General features: G+C 43.3%; 1 protein-coding gene across 2 annotated transcripts in view; it reads right to left on the reverse strand.

Moving 5' to 3' along the window:
• Window positions 1–4,888: 4,888 nt before the first annotated feature.
• LOC131702750 (plexin-A2-like) overlaps window positions 4,889–16,965 on the reverse strand; it is a 183,026-nt gene continuing 170,949 nt past the window's right edge. For both annotated transcript variants that reach the window (XM_059004789.1, XM_059004788.1), the window contains exons 27-32: window positions 14,365–14,464; window positions 12,630–12,820; window positions 11,634–11,803; window positions 11,039–11,251; window positions 10,534–10,684; window positions 4,889–9,341 (exon numbers count right to left, since the gene is read on the reverse strand). In XM_059004789.1, coding sequence (XP_058860772.1) covers window positions 9,246–9,341; window positions 10,534–10,684; window positions 11,039–11,251; window positions 11,634–11,803; window positions 12,630–12,820; window positions 14,365–14,464 — 921 coding nt within the window. In that variant the 3' untranslated portion in view covers window positions 4,889–9,245. The remainder of the gene's footprint in view (window positions 9,342–10,533; window positions 10,685–11,038; window positions 11,252–11,633; window positions 11,804–12,629; window positions 12,821–14,364; window positions 14,465–16,965) is intronic.

Here is a 16,965-nt window from a genome sequence, read left to right on the forward strand (position 1 = left end):
AGTGCTGCTAGTTTTCCGTTGGAGATGCTAGCTGGCGGAGAGCTCACCTCAGTGCTTTGAGGGTTAAGGGTTTGCAGATTCAGGTGATAACAGCTGGAACCACCACTGCATGGGGGAAGTCAGGCCAGCTAGCGGAGAGTTGAAAAATAAACAAAGCATGATGAATGGCACCTGCATTTTACTGACAGACATCAGTTGCGTGTGAAGAGCCGTACTGAAGGATGAGGTTGACACCTCACAAGTGCTTCATGCTGGGACACTCATAGCTCAGGAAACTCCACCCAAGAAGAACTTTTTTCTCTCTGTCATAAAAGCTGTGCACTCAACAGCTTCAGCACATGCAATGTTAGCTCTCTCCCAGCGTTGGTTTTCAGTGTTCTGTCTCTACAGATCAGATTCTGGGTTTGCTTTGGACAGTCTTAATGGATGTGTCAGGTCTGGTTTGTGACTGGGGCCTGCCATGTGCGAGCGGTTAAGTTTTCACTGCGTTTCTGAGCTCGTTGTGAAACTATTTGCATGCTCGGTAGCCAACCCCAAAACTGTTTTCAGTTTCTTGTTCAAATTTGCTGCTGTAGTTTGTTGAGCTAGTTCTAGAAGGAAATATCAGAGTGATTGGATGCACAGCTGTTGCCAGATGTTTTGCATCACCTAGAATTTTAGGGTTGAGATAATAAAAAATTAAAAAACGTAATATTTTCAGCAGGTTTCATTCGACTTTATGAAGCAAAATTCGTTAATTCTACAGGGTGATGCAAAACCTTTGGCCATAGCTGTACTCCCTCCCTCCGGTCTCCCTGCCTCTCTCCCTCCTGTCTCCCTGCCTCCCTCTCCTCCTGTCTCCCAGCCTCCCTCCCGCCTGTCTGCCCCTGCCTCCCTCCCTCCTGTCTCCCTGCCTCCCTCCCTCCTGACTCCCTGCCTCCCTCCCTCCTGTCTCCCTGCCTCCCTCCCTCCTGACTCCCTGCCTCCCTCCCTCCTGTCTCCCTGCCTCCCTCCCTCCTGACTCCCTGCCTCCCTCCCTCCTGTCTGCCCCGGCCACCCTCCCTCCTGTCTGCCTCTGCCTCCTTCTCCTCCTCCTGTCTCCCAGCCTCCCTCCCGCCTGTCTGCCCCTGCCTCCTTCCCTCCTGTCTCCCTGCCTCCCTCCCTCCTGTCTCCCTGCCTCCCTCCCTCCTGTCTCCCTGCCTCTCTCCCTCCTGACTCCCTGCCTCCCTCCCTCCTGTCTGCCCTGGCCACCCTCCCTCCTGTCTCCCTGCCTCTCTCCCTCCTGTCTGCCTCTGCCTCCCTCTCCTCCTGTCTCCCAGCCTCCCTCCCACCTGTCTGCCCCTGCCTCCCTCCCTCCTGTCTCCCTGCCTCCCTCCTGACTCCCTGCCTCCCTCCGTCCCTCCCTCCCTCAGCAGCCCTACTCGCACAGCACCCAGTAATTTTAATTGCTCCAGCCCCAGAAAAACAGATTGATTTTTTATTCACTCATCCTTGCAGGTCCCCTTTTTCAAAATCTGCTTCTTCTCCGTGACTGCCTTAATTATTTAGGAATTTGCTAAGTAATCCGTCACCAAATCCCCCAGAACGAATGGGATGTCAAATTTATAAAACATTTTAATAAAAGCAGACGGCATTACAGCACCACAAATCTGGTGCTTCCTTGAATAGATCTCCGAGTTGCGGGATTATCTGTTTAGAAAGCGATGATGAACCCTCTCCATTAAGCGCGGGGAGCGGTAAGGGCTGCAGAAGCTAATGGATCCGCTGCAGCAGGAGAGGAAATCCACTTATTTAAAAGTGCTTTGGAACAAGGTAGACTGTCCATTATTATAGTAAAAAACATAATGACAAAAACAAACAGAAAAAAAAAACCTGGGGGGACGGGACAGGACTTATTTTTACAAAGATACTCCACTGATGTGCTCGATAAGCTTTATGACATCACAGTGCACACAGCAAATAGAATGCTTGCACCAACAGTTGGGGTTTCTCTGGATCACTGAAGCACAAACACACTAAGTCTAGTGAAGTGATCCGGCAACAAACTCCCCATCCCCAGCTGTGCTGCTTTCCTAGAAAAAGGAGAACATTTCGGGGTACCATTCTACTTGTGAGATGTCTTGCCCATTAAAATATTTAGCAAAAGAGGAGACGATTAATCTATTCAGAGATACCAGGGTATTTAATAAGTAAGGAGTCTGAGGTGAGGAAAAATGGGCAGGGCAATACAATCCCCACCCCTAGTCTTGTTGTAAATCATTTGTTGTTTCCAAACCTTTGAACACTACTGTACACACACACACACACACACAGATGCACACACACACAGTCCAGCTCTCACAGCTGAGTCTGCGCCCGCAACATTGTCATGTCCTCTGGAGCGTCTCTCCAGTAACCTAATGGCACTCATCCAAGGAAGCTTTTACTGGACCCAATATATTTCTATAGAACACTCATTTAAATATTTATAGCAGGTCCATTACAAGACAGCCTCTTTAAATATTGATTGTGCAAAGTAATAAAGGTTAGAGCACCCTATTTCCAGACATATTAAAAAACAAATGTAGTCTATTTATTTACTGTGGATTTCTTAAATCCTCCAGAGACTCTACAGGCAAAAATAAATACATAGTAAAAAAAAAATAGTAGGGAGCCAAGATATGTGCAGTATATAAAGGACCAGCAAATGCGCTGGCACATATTTTATGTTCATAAACGGGTGCCCCCTTGTGATATTAATACAATAAAAAGGTGCCATATAATATGCATCATAAAACAAGCCCAGTGATTGGTGTGAAGGAACGAGGAGAGGCGTGTTGTTGCTCTTCTGTTCTTCCAGCATCTTATCGGCAACGTGAAGAACGAAACATAAACTATTTAAAATGTTTTACTGTTTCATCCATCAAGTGCTGATGATGGCGATTGACTAATTCAGCGGCTACTGTAGAACTGGCTTTGGAAGTCTATACTGGATTATCAAGGAACTGGACCACACTGCCTCCTCAGTAAAGCATTTTCTATATGTGTTGGATGTCTATTTTGGGGTTAGCAGGCTCCAAATGTTCAGAAGCTTTTCAAGCAGGCAAAGCTAGGCGCTTGCAGTAGTTTTGTGGCGTGCAGTGCATTTGTGTTGCTTTTGAGAGTGCGTGGGTCAGTTATCCAGAAAATCATCAAACCAGACTGCGTACATCCCTATTAGTCCGGTACACTGACGTACTCCATTTAAATATCAGCATTCGGTGTAAGTGGGATCTCAGAGTATTCTGTACAATAAATAATACTGTGGAATTGGAATTCAGATCTGGGTAAAATAACTGAGAACACCTGCATTCCATTCCAGGTGACAGCATTCCAGTCTGGCAGGCTACAAGGAATAATATCGAGTACAGGTGTAATGTGTAGAGTGTCCAGCAGGTGGGTGTGCTGTTTTTGCTTACCCCTTGGTGTCAGGCCAAGTTCTTTGAAAGGGTTGTGGGGCTAAGTGAATTAGAAAGCTCTGAGCTCTTGGGTAATTTCAGATAGTCTTAATGCGATCTAAGGGGGAGCTCTTAAAAAGGTTGGCTCATGGAAATGGGCATTTAGAACATTTTATGACTACAGATTTGGTATTGGGGTAATTCTTTGCTCATGTTGCACCATATAAACCTGAGAAAATGGGGGTGTATTTCTGAATGATTTCTGTGATGTAATTTCCTGCCTGTTTCGTGATGTCACTATCTTTTTAAAACACCCCCAAAATAGACTTTCCAGATCAGTCCACTACCGTTGTTTATTTAGCAGGCTGCTTTATCAAAGGCGACTTACAGACTAGGGTGTGTGAACTATCAGCTGCAGAGTCACTTACAACAACGTCTCACCCAAAAGACGGAGCACAAGGAGGTTAAGTGACTTGCTCAGGCTGAGCCGGGATTTGAACCGGGGACCTCCTGGTTACAAGCCCTTTTCTTTAACCACTGGACATTATTTGCAAAACCTTAGTCAATTTGTTCTGGTTTTTAAACAAGATATAAACCAGCTGTTGTTTTAGACCCACTTCCCAATGTGTTTCATATCCAGAAACAATGTTAAAAAAAAAAAAACTATTAGAAGCGTGCATAAAAAAAGAAGAAAAGTTCTGTGGATTTGAATCCATTTTAGCACAGAATAATAACTAGAGAGGTTTCTAAAGAGGCTGTCAGTAACGCAGGCCTGTTGAAGTCTTTGCAGGTCACACTGTTCAGTCTGTCACTGAGGGATAACAGTTTTGTAACCTTGTAGCACTGTATCCGGAAAGTGCTGCATTCTGAAGGCTCTAAAGCACTCCAGTGTTTAAAAACCCTACAGTACAGTACTGCCAAAGACACCCCCCAGGCATGCAGCTGGAGGGTGTGTGGAACTTGTCCTTTAATATAGAAACCTGAAGCAACAAGACTACTAGAAGTACTAAAGCATACAGATTAAACATTAGTCAAGTTTTAATTGATGGTCGATTTAAAAAAAACAAACAACTTAAGACTTGTTTCACAAGCGGGTTTTTTTTCACCAGATGTCATGCCTGAATAATAAAGCAAAACATATATTTGAGTATATAATGAAACGTTTACTATAGCTCTGTTGCGTTGCACTACGTAACCATTATATACCGTACAGACTGTGTGTGGTTTTGCACACCTCTGTAATCTTTCTGTGACCCCAAGTGGGCGTCCTCCGATCCCACGACTGAGCCAGCTTCCTCCTCTACACCCGGGAACTCGAGAGCGGATGTCAGCGAGATAGCGTCTCTGAAGGACAAAACCCAGCCCTGCAGGTGTCTGCTCCGAGCCAATGCAACGCTCCCGCTGGAATACACCTTTGAGATTACTAACTTGTATCATGCAGTATGAAAAGTGCTTTACAGATTGGGGTTGAGCAACAAGACAAAAACCAGCAGTGCATTTTTTAACCAGTAAAGTTTATTTATATATAACAACAGTACAAAGTGAATCCTTGGCTTGCAAAATAGCAGAGTTTCATATTTACAATAGGTACACAATAATATATTATCATTAACAAAAAAAAACAAACAGACAACTTTTTCAGAACTGCTTTTATCTTTTTTTTTAAATACTTTTGACTTTCTTACAATTTTCACAACACCTTTTATAAAACAACAATAATAACAGACAGCCATTGTATTTTATTTTATTTACTATAATACAGAACTCCAGTGTCTACAAATGAATGAATGGATAGGTAGGACAGGGAGGAGAGGCAAGAGTCACATGGTTTGGGCTTGCAAGTGATAAGCTCTAAGCTTGTGTATTTATTTAATTTTCTTTATGCCATTCTGCAGCAACAGGACACAAAACTGGGCTGCTGACTTCAACCCAGAACATTCTGAAAGTGCATAAAACATACTGATATTTGATTGTGTCAAACTTCTATAATCAAATCCTCTTCTCCCTGCTCTGTAGGACCGCAGCTCATTTGACTTTATTATATATATATATATATATATATATATATATATATATATATATATATATATATAATCCCTTCAGTGGGAAAAGCCTGAAATGTCCACTCTAAACTCAATTCCCTTCTAGACTTATTTTAACAGTATTTTTCTTTGCTGTTTCTTCTTTTGTCATCCTGCGACAGCGTAGAGTCATGTTAAAAACAACCTTAAATAAATAGAAATTGAACCTGGCAAATGGAGCTTCAATACTACTGTAGTTTCGATTGACAGAAGTTCGTTATTTCGTTAAATGAAGATGAATTCTCTTTAAAGTATTAGGGTTTAAAGGTCAGGGGTCAAGGTTGGCTCGGAAGGCGTATCAACCTCTGTGTTCTAGAGGTCAAGGCTAGAATTCACAAAGCCTGCGTACAGTAGGGTTCTATCTACAGAACACACTGCAGAGACTCTCTCTGGCTACAGCTGTGGTTAATGCTTTATTACACTATCTGATATTTTGTATAATGTCTTAAATAGTAAGAAAAAAACCTAGACCAAACAATAATATTTCAAATTGCTGACGTGCATGCTCCACATGCACCCCCTCTCCCACCAAATACACAAACCCCTTTACCAGAAACTCACTGATCGCATAATGGAAGCCTGAAAATAAATCTGCTGGATGACTTAATAGGATTTGATCACTCAATAATGGTCAGTTTGGCCCGAATGATCTTATCAATATGACAGAGGTACACTGTCGATGAATAGCACCTGCAGAGTTAAGGATGTTTTTGGGTCCAGTAGAAATACAATAATTATTTTAGTTCACCAAGTTACTACGCATCAAAGTCTGGTGGAAATGTGTAGTACAGTAGAGTACCTCAAAAATTATAGGACCGCCAAGACATGCTTAAGGTACCGCAAGGTTATTATGTTCATTTCATTTATTTTTCGGTTTTATTAAATACAATCAATCAAAACCTTTATTTATCCAGAGTTAACCGAATACACATTGTCATTTACAATGACAAGCTGGCAATACCAAGAAACAACAGCAGGTCCTGCAGTATATTCAGAATACTGCTGCTCATTATGACAGGTGACTACTGTTTTATACCCAAGGTGCTTACCCCTGATGCGAGAGGATAAAAGCTTCAAGGTTTCTGGGGCCTTAGCCTGGAAGAAATCCCAAAGCTTTGTCTCGACCAATCTGGTGATTTTCTAGGCGCTGTTTAAAATCAGGTGCTTGGTTTAGGATGACAGAGGGTTGAAGCCGAAGCTCTCCAGCTGCTGTACAGACTAATCAGATGTCAAGCACTGCTGTCCGTGTCTTGGGGACCTTTTGAAGTCCACATCTCTTGATCACATGGTGCGCACATGACTCAGAGATCAAAGTCGCGCTTCAAAGCAAGAGCAGAAAACCAAAGCTAAAGGGCTTTTTGAAACACTCTTCAAAACAAGCGTGACAAGCTGGTGAGTGCTGTGCCTGCAGGTACAAGTCCATATCTACTCCTAATGTAGATGAATAAGAAGTGGACAGTATCAACCAGCGAGTCCCATAGTCCTGAAGAAGAAGGGTTTTCTTTTTTTCATTGTCCAAGTTTAACAGCCAAGTGGGACTGAAACTTAGCTGGTGCACCAAGACAGAACTAACCTTGGCTTACAGAGAAGTGAACCTGCCTTCCTTTTCCTTCACATTCTTCTAGTCTAATGTTGTCATCATTAAATACGCTTCAATAAATAGCTTATTTCAAGTATCTTTTGATGTAAACACTGCACTGCGAGGAATGAATACTGTGGCAAACTCAATTCCCCTAACCGGGCTGCGGTATGTTAGCACTGCTAATTACCTGTTGGCTCTCTGCAACACATTATGAAGAATAACAGAGTAGGAATTAACGGAGCCATCTGACATTCTTATTGAAATGTTAAGTCTGTCACAAGAGACATTTGGGGACTTAAGAACAATGTGCACGTGAATGCCTTTTTTGAACGCTACAATAAAAGGTACAGCTTGTCATCTTTTTTTATCCTTTCAGATCTCTCACTGACTGGCTCCCCAAACACAGGGGGGTTCCCAAACTGTAATTAGGGTCACTCCCATTTTGATGTATAATGGTAACTGTATGAAGACTATAAATATTTTTATATTTTTATATGAATGGAACAGAAGGCAACACTCTCCTGGTGACTAAACTACTGCGCAGTAAGGGGTTCATCATGCTGTGTTTGGGGTGAGGGTTGAGATTTTCAAACTATTCTACTGTATATGAAAATATACAAATCGGTATACAAGTCCACTGCTGCACAGAACTCCTCTGTTGGTTATTGGCACATTCTGTATTCTGCTTGTTCACTTCCTTCCCTGGTTCTTAATTTAAAGTGCAGCTGAATACTTAATGTCAACAGCATTTGTTTGCATGCATTGCTCTGGCAGTACAGCCACAGGTCTAGGTGGCTGTGAGTACTGATGTGCTCCTCACATGGTTGTGATACATATATACGTTGGTCTAACTCATTTGTAAACTTTAATGTAAACAGGGTTTCAAAATGATTCATCTTTTTCAATGTCTTCTTGGTCAGACTGAGTGAAACCGAACATGCCCTGTCCTGAGTTAGCAGAGATCTACGATGCCCTGGCATTTCAAGGTAAGCGGAGCGGATCTGTAAAGCCTTGATGACTCACAAGTGATGACATGCACGGAGGGGAGGGGTAAGCGGTGTACACAATCTCAGAACAGATCTATACTGTGCTGTCTTTGAGTTCATTGTGCTCAAGTACTGCAAGCAGAATATTTTGGCCCAGCAGAGAGAATTGAAAAGACAAGCTTTTTAAGAGGCTTGTTGAAACAGGCTGAACTGAGACTCTCCTTCAGAAGCCCTGTGGAAAAAAACTAAGTTATGGATATATATATATATATACTGGATTTATACACAAACACAAACTGAGATTCAAAAACAAAAAACTAAACTTAGTTGTAATTACATTTCTTCTAGTAGCAAGTCCTTTAAAAGAGGCAGGGTCCTTGTTGATGCATTCCCAAGCTACACAACACTTGTCCCCCTCCCTTCCAGCGCATGAGGTTTGTGCGCGAAAACCTTTGGGGGACTTTGAACACACGTCTTTTAAGACTCTGAAGTCGGCACATCCAAGCCGTACCGAAGGCAAGTCTTCATATTTCATCCAATCTCAGCTCTTGGATGTTGTTTTTTTTTCTTGGGTAAGGGAAGTTTTTAAGTGCAAATTTGTGCCAGCAGCTCAAAAGACATGTCTAAGAGCAGTCCACGTACAGTACCAGTACTTTTTCAGTTAAAAAAAAAATAAGATTTTTGTCACGCACAGTAACCCACTCGATGATGAGATAAAATACAAAAATAATAAGCTGAATTGCATCCAGAATTAAATAAAATAAAATAAAATAAAAAAAACCTATGAATATATAAAAATAAATGGGAAATAAGAGCACACACCCAGCTTCAAGATACAGAGCTCTCAATTCCCATGCAAAGCTGGCTGGCGAAACTCTCCTGGTTCCTTCCAGATTTGCTGCTTTAGGTTACATTTCACTCTGCACTTTCAAAAGGTCCATCCCTAGCTGTAAAAGACACAGATCTGGAACTGTCAATGAAACGAGCTGCATCGCTGGAAGAAAGGAAACCATTTACACTGCAGGAAGACGTCACCATACTGACGTAGCCACACTGATGACGAGTCTTACATATATTCAGATATGTGCGTGTGTGTGCGTGCGTGTGTGTGGGCGTGTGTGTGTGTGTGTTGGTCCCTTCCAGCAGTGTGTCCCATGACTTCATTAGTTTGATTGGGTTTGGAAGACACCTCCTCCTATCCTCAGCTCTCTATAGACATGGCTCCGATGAGCTGCTCCACTTTGTATGCCAGCCGCTGTCTGCGCGCTTGCTCATCCTGCTCCAGCGCTGAGGTTATCTAGCAGATAAAACAAACAAGGGAATTGGGGATCAATACAGACAAAGCCTAAAGCTGATACTGGCTCAGCACACAGCGTACAGGTCACAAACAGCTACCATGCTGGAGTCTGGAGTCTGGACTCTAACTTATTTGGGCAGATTTTAAGATTTCAGGACACTGATATGTATTGCATAATCATTAATATCTGTGCACAATGAACTGGTCTGTATTTGAGGTTCATGCATTGGTTGGTGAAGTGCTACAGGGTTTTATAGCGCCGCCTCTTAAGTATTGCCCTGTGTCTATCACAGTGATGCTGCCAAGCTTAGGAAAAGACTCCATGAAGGAGGCTGTCCAGGAATCGCTCTGCATTATTGAGAAATGGGCTGCACCCGACCCTCTTGTTCAACCTCTATGCAAGCGCAGGTTTTGCTGTCATTTCCCAAATCCATTTAAGCATGTTTCTTATATTGAAGTCAAATAACATTGTGGTATGGGTCTGAAGGACTAGGGGCACACAAACCTCAAGGATTCAAGGCATAAGCTTAACTGCTTTTGTGCCAGTTTAATGAACGAACTTACCTAAACGCATGCAGCGATATTCCATTCCAGGGGGAATTGAAGTTAGTACTGGTGTGTGCATATTGAGTGCTGTTTTAGTGTTTTGAGGTTCATTCACAAATTCAATACCTTTGTTCTACTCGATGGCAACTCTGCCAAGTTCTTGACTTTGTGCTTGACCTTGCAGTGAGTTATTTTTGGTGTTTTTTTGCAGCTGGTTTCTGCAGCATCACGCCTCTTTTCTGTACGAAGCTCACATTGGTACGTGTGAATTTTAAGCTCGTACCTTTGCTGTGAGCAGACTGTGATTAGAAACAGACTTGCAGACTGAATGCTAAATCAATCACATGGAAACAAGGATGCAGACTTTTATCAGTGTTTTTATTTATAACCAAATGTGCTTGAATGCTTTATCACCATCTCCCAGTTACATGGCTATATCCAATTACAGCCCTGAATGTTAACACAAAACAATGTTATTGCTAAGACAGAAGTGCGTCTTGCTCTGTCTATATGTTTGATACAACGGCGCCATAGCAACGCAGCTCTGTGGGATGCAAAGCAGCGTTCAGCGCACTAGGATTCTGAATTTGATTGAATTTCCAGGCTGCTGTGTCACATGGTGACACTGGCTTCAGCGCGCACTCACCTCCTCGCTGTATTTGCTGACGTAGGAGTAGATTTCGTTGAGTGCACTCAGCATGTTGAAGTCGGTGGAGTGCAGGCGCGCTTGCTCCGCCAGGTAGGCGTTCATGTCCTGGTCGCTGATTGCAGGGAGCCTCGCAATGTCTGCGTAGTACCTGAGCAGAGAGAGTAAAGCACAGGGCTTAAACAGATGAAAAACGTGTGTGCTTCAGCCTGTTTGTGACTGAATTCAACTACTCTCCTCTCCTGCTCATCCAGGCACACGGCCTCTGGAAGATGTTAAGTACAGTGGAGCTGGGGGAAGCAGCACTCTTCTGCTCAACAGGCAATGGAATACCATTCATTTTAGAGAACTATGACCAATTAAATTAAAAGGGCTGCTAATTGCATGATGCAAATGGTAATTGGTACACTGTTTGCCCTTCGTAGCTAAAATGCATCCCGTGTAATTGTGCGTTTCTCCAGAAGATATGAAAGGGTTGACAGTGACAGCAGTCCCAGGGACTCACCTCTCCACCCAGCCCTTGTAGTTGGGGATATCCTTGGCGTACAGCAGCTTGTTGGACGGAGAGTCCTTGCCCAGGCGGTGCTCTGACGTGGAACACGAGTCCATGAAGGTCTGGGCCACGACCGACAGGCAGGCGTCCGTGATGCTGCTCTTGTGGATGTCGAACACAAACTGCGGGTTCTTGATCACATTCACCCAGAATCTCAGGGGCAAACTGTGAGGGAGGAGCAGCCGGAAGTGACGTCATCTATTTATTTACCTGTTTATTTACTTATTGCACAACATTTAACTTACAAAAGGATCTTGCATGATTTGTTCTTGAATTCATATGCACAAGTATGAAATAATTAAGAAAGATTTTTAGTCAAAACATTTGTCATTGAATTTACAGTTTGTAAATTTGCCGCTATTGAGCATTTTATATATATATTTTTTATAGTACATTCCATTCTAATATCTTGATTCCTATGAATTGTCAGGAACACCTTGATTTTTTTAATTACTACAACTGTGACTAGTACTACTATCTAGCACATATTGGTTAACAATCAAAAATTAAAAAAAATAAGGCTAAAATCTCAATATTGTTTTCTTACCAGTTGCTTTTCCAGGTGTGTCGCACGTCTGTGTCGTGGATGCCGTGTTTATCCGCCTGCTCATCCAGGAAGTCAAACATGTACTTGATCGCCAGAGGGAGGGCGCTTCCTCTGTGCACCGTGCTGAACAGCGTCTCAAACAGATCGTCCACAAACTTCTGCAGCGTACCCTGTGAATGAAACAACCGAGGAGAATTAAAAACACAGTGAACAGGGCTCTCCCTGCCTGAACACACTGGACCCCACACCCTAACCCTAACCGTAACCCTACCCATCTACACGATGCAGGCAATTTAGTGTAACGCAACCTATTAGCAGACCCCAAGGGCTTTCAGTCAGCAACTTCCACATATCGGTGCTGCTACACCACCCTCTCGGGTACTCTGCCCTTGCTGGTACAGACTGAGTCAGTAACAGGCTGGTCCTGTGAAAGCTCTCCTAGTTAACATCCAGCCACTCAATCTCAGCCTTTACCTTCCCACACGCTGCTCCAGAGGTGTGATTCAGAGCTGTCAGGCCGGCAGCCTTCTTAATGAAAAAACCTCCGATACTGAGCTGACACCAGGACACTGTAAACACACTTCACCAAGTGTTGATGAAGAGGCCCTTATTTTTATACTGCAAAGTGCAGTGAATTAACCTGGTAATATAACCGTATGGGCCTGTTTTCTACTTTGAAGCAATAAACAACTTAGTTGCAGGTAGAAGCAGGTCATTTATCACCTGAATTTTGCCACCGTTTTAATTATCATTAATATTTTTTTCAGAATGTTTACATTAGCTTCAAAATAGGAAAGTAGTGTACAGTAATGTTAAGAAATAGATGATGAGTAAAACTATATAAAATCCCAGGGTTACATGTTATCAATGTGATCAACACTTAATAACACTTGAAAGTATTCTTTAATAAAACAAGCCTGTGGTTCTCACAGATATTTCCCTGCCCACATGGGCATTGCTAGGGTACCCTGTCCCCTCTGGGAGGCGCTGCAGTACCTTGGTGGCGAGCAGACGGGTCAGGTAGATCTCGGACACCATCTTGCTGCCACGGTCACCCTCCTTCTGGTCTCCGTGCTCGTGGTTCTTGACGAGGTGCCACACCTTGACCCCGCTCTCCAGGTCGGGGGTGATCATGGGGGCTCTCGAGCGCAGGCTGTCCGGGCTGCCCGTGTACCGGAACGTGGAGTCTGAGAGGGAAATGCAGCGGGACACCAAGGTCAGGCAAGAGCACGTCTCATTGGATTATTATTCTCATTACCTTGAAGTTCATAGACAGGAGTACTAGCTATACCTAGTGGGGTCATTCATGTTCAAGTGGAATGAGCCCCTGGGGAGGAGTTTCCTCCATTTGTGTTGGACTTTTTTGCACTTTTCTAGTGTTTCATTGCGTTGAATTCTGCAGTTGACATGAAGCTCTATACATTGAGAATTCCTCTTGCTTGTTCCATGCCACAGAGAAACTGAGGAGCTACAGTTATGCGCTTCATACGTTCAGTAACCCTGTCACCCAACTGATCAATACATCAGAAAACTGGAACAAGAACGCCTTTTTCAATCGTTTAAAATGCCATAGGCATAAAAGCCTGCTTAATTGTATTTTTTTTAAGGTTAAAGGTTGTTGTAAGAAGTATGGATCAGATGAACAAGAAACCTCCCCCATCTCAAGGTGATCAAACAGCCAGTTAAAAATTTAAAGAACTTTCAAATGGAATCTTCAACAGTGAGAAGCCATGTGGCCTTGAGATCAAAGGTGAACATTCACAAGATTCCTTGGTTTGAACTCCACAGCTCAGAGGCTCCCTTACTGACTGCGGTGAGCTGGGGGCAGTTTGGTGGAGTGGTTAGAGCAGGGATCTCCAACCCTGGTCCTGGAGAGCTACTGTGGCTGCTGGTTTTCATTTCAACCAATCTCTCAGTTACTTAATTGAACCAATTACTGGCTTAATTAGTCAAGATTAACAGGTGTTCCAGATCTTTAGCCACTGATGATGTAAAGACACCTATAAAACCTGCTGGATAGGGGCTCTCCAGGACCAGGGTTGTTCTCGGCAAATGAAAAAAGAATCTGTTAGATGCTATAATTGTTGAGGAACAGAGCACAAAGGCAGCAGAGGCAACCACACGGCATTGATCACGCCATTCCTCTCGTGATGAGAGAGTTACAAAGACCTGCTCTCGTTCCATTAAAAGTCTTAATAATGGGCTCTGCTCAGTTTTCAGCTTTTATTTCTATGAAGAATAATTCACTTGAAATACATTTGTTATCATAGATGCCTTTAACTCCCAGTTTTATTACGAGGGCCAAGAGACGTCCAGATGGAAGCCATTTACATCGTTAACTAAGTGGCGTCTGGGGAGCGCCGTGATGGGTTCAGTATGAGAATTAATGGGGTCCACCGCAGCCCGGAGCAATCTGTATGATTATTGAACAATAAATACCATTCTGACAACGTGGTCAGTTAACGACGACAGGATTTCCCTTTGTTTACAAGACTTGTGTGATTGAATCCATGGGAAAAGCTGTTTCAGGCTTTTCCTTTAGTACCGGGGAAGTGGTTTTGAGTTAGTCTCAACTTACCTAATCATCACAGCATGTACTGTGAACTGTGCTATGCCTTGCATGGCTCTATAATAGTGCTATGACAGAGGTTGAAGTTTTGACAAACCCCTGTATAATATGTACCACAGGGGTTTTATAGGGCACACATCTGAGTGCGGTATACGTGCTCACCGTATCTGCTGATGGAGGTGCGGGAGATGCTAGCGGAAGGTGGGATATTGTAGGACGAGGTCTGCTTGGGGACCAGAGCCACCACACAGCGGTCTGATACCTGGGGAAAGAAAAGAGAACAATTAAACCACGGCACCGCATCACTCAATCAGCTTATTGATCCTGGGTTCCCAAGCTATAGTAACTCTTTCACATGGAAGACATCAGCACTAAAAACAGGTCTATAAAGAAAACTATTACTTGTAAGTGAAGCATTAATCTGAAATTTGAGCGACCGTGCACACTAGCTCTATTGAAGTTCATCGCACTTCATAAGACTGAAAGAATCGGTGCAACAAAGTGCTAAATGAAAAGCCACGACACCGTGAATTGGCCAGCATTCCAGTTTTAATAGCATCCTTGGGGAGCACAGGGACGCTGTCAGTCAAAGAGTTCAACTCTCCACAAGCTTCTTCAGCTGAGTTGAGAGATCAAACAGACTGAGGGACTAAGGAAAAATCTAACAATACGACTGTAGCAAAAATGGACTTGGACTCCATCAGACCCTGCTGAGTGTGTTACTATATTCTTCAGTGGAATGGAATACACAATAGAATAAGGAATTAGATAACATGTTTTATACCTGCAGAACTCTATGCAAACCATAGAATGTCTGCAAGGTTCTTTTTTCTTCCCTTAGTATAATGCTTTCCGTTTTTAAAGCCAATGAGGTGCAGCACTACGTCTTCCACTTTTTTCTAAAGATAACCTTAACTGTATGAAAGCATTTTTCTTTACACCCCCAATGCCCCATGCCACCCTTACAGTGCTCTCTGTGCAACTGACTTCTTCCTAGGGTTATTTAAACTGAAAAGGAAAGCAGTGGCTGTACACAGCCCATCAAATACTTCTTTATTAATACAGCTGCCCGGCAGAGATTGAAAATGCAAATCCACCTTCTCCTGAGACAGGGGGGTACAGCTGTGCTCCGACAGGCTTTCATTTTCTTTAAGAATCATCTTACTTTTGGTAATTCATAATCTCTCCTGCATTTCCCCCCTTGTCTTCCTTGACAGTCGTAATGACTAACAATCCAACCCCAATATATACCTGAACCCCTCCCCTTTAATAGAACACCTTATCGTTCCTCCACTGCTGCCTGACTCCCACAGGGAGGGAGCGAGCGGCCCGCGGATCTTTGTAGGAAAATCTCTTATAGCTATTATCAAGGCCCCAGACTGGCCCCTGGGTTAAGACGGAATGTTTTAATAGCCAGGCTGGAGACGCACTTGAAAGGCTTTTTGAAATGCAGGCGCTCTTTTCAACTCTGCCACAGGAATTGGAAATGCACCTTCGGAGAGCAGCCCTGCCGTCTCCCTCTTCCTAAGCTGACAGCGGGAGCCAGCTGTGGCATCAGACACACAGCCTGGCTTATTATTGCTCCTCATTCTCTTCTTTTTCTTTGCATTATAGCAGCAGCTTAAAGGAAGAAAATGTGTGCATTGGGTCTTCAAAAGAATTCCAGAGAATTGGAATAAACACAGTTCTATAGAAATAATGCCTTTGTCGTATACAGTAACGTGGAGATATGCTAGATATGCTTTTAATTCCATTGCGTTGGTCGGGGACACAGACCAGAACGAGTCCAACAGAGATATATTATGCTGGCTAGATGACAGAATGAGTATCTCACCGTGTACACACATGGTTTAAACAAATAAAAAATAAAAAAAGAAGAAGCTGTCAACTCTGCTGTGACACAATTCCACCGCAATTTATCCTGCTCTGTGCTGTGCAACACTGATAACCAATATCCAAGCATCAGAATCCTCAACAAGACTTTGTAACAGCTTCCAGGGCCTCCTCCTCCGCTGGTAAAAGATGCTCTGTTTTCTTGCTGTGTGTGAGGCCGATGCTCCAATTTGCCAGTTAGTTCCTGCTGCTTGGCTGGCAGTGTGAACATCTTTAACCTCCCTGAGAGGGTGTGAGACTTTCCCTGACCTGAAACCTACCCTCTCTCCCTGCTATACAGGCCTGTGCCTGAGGAAAGACAAGCAACCGAGCCAGATATTGTCAGGGTTTTGAGTTACGGGCAAGGCCTTAAGAAAAAACTGCAGAACTTCTGACCTATTTGAAACAAGGTGCCTAGAGACTGTAACACAGCCGGTAAAATAAAGAGATCTTCATAGACAAACAAAGCTGTATTGCAATCAGCTACACTATCTTCCGTCTATTTAAACAACAGGATGTTCAACAATAACACCTCAAAGGGGTACTCTAGTAAATATCCATCTGTAAAAGTGTATATAGATTGTATCTAACATGAACCCAAGACAATCTCAAACAGACAGCCCCTTTCATACCACACACAATACAATAAATATGACGAGTGTATATCGGAAGCCTCAGGCCCTTCTTGGTGGGGCTCCACGTCCCTCCCCACCACAGCCTTCTGCATTTCAATGTTTAATCTTCTTTGCTTATCTCATGCCACTCAAACCTTGAAATTGGAAATTCATTGAAATGAGTTCCCTGTTCAGCAGCAGCCCTTGGAGATCCCTTCAGATCTCGCTTTACATAATGCTATTCACCAGTTACAAGGTTAGCGGTTTCACCTCTGGA

The sequence above is a fragment of the Acipenser ruthenus genome, chromosome 30 (genome assembly GCF_902713425.1).
Source record: "Acipenser ruthenus chromosome 30, fAciRut3.2 maternal haplotype, whole genome shotgun sequence".
Taxonomy (NCBI): domain Eukaryota; kingdom Metazoa; phylum Chordata; class Actinopteri; order Acipenseriformes; family Acipenseridae; genus Acipenser; species Acipenser ruthenus.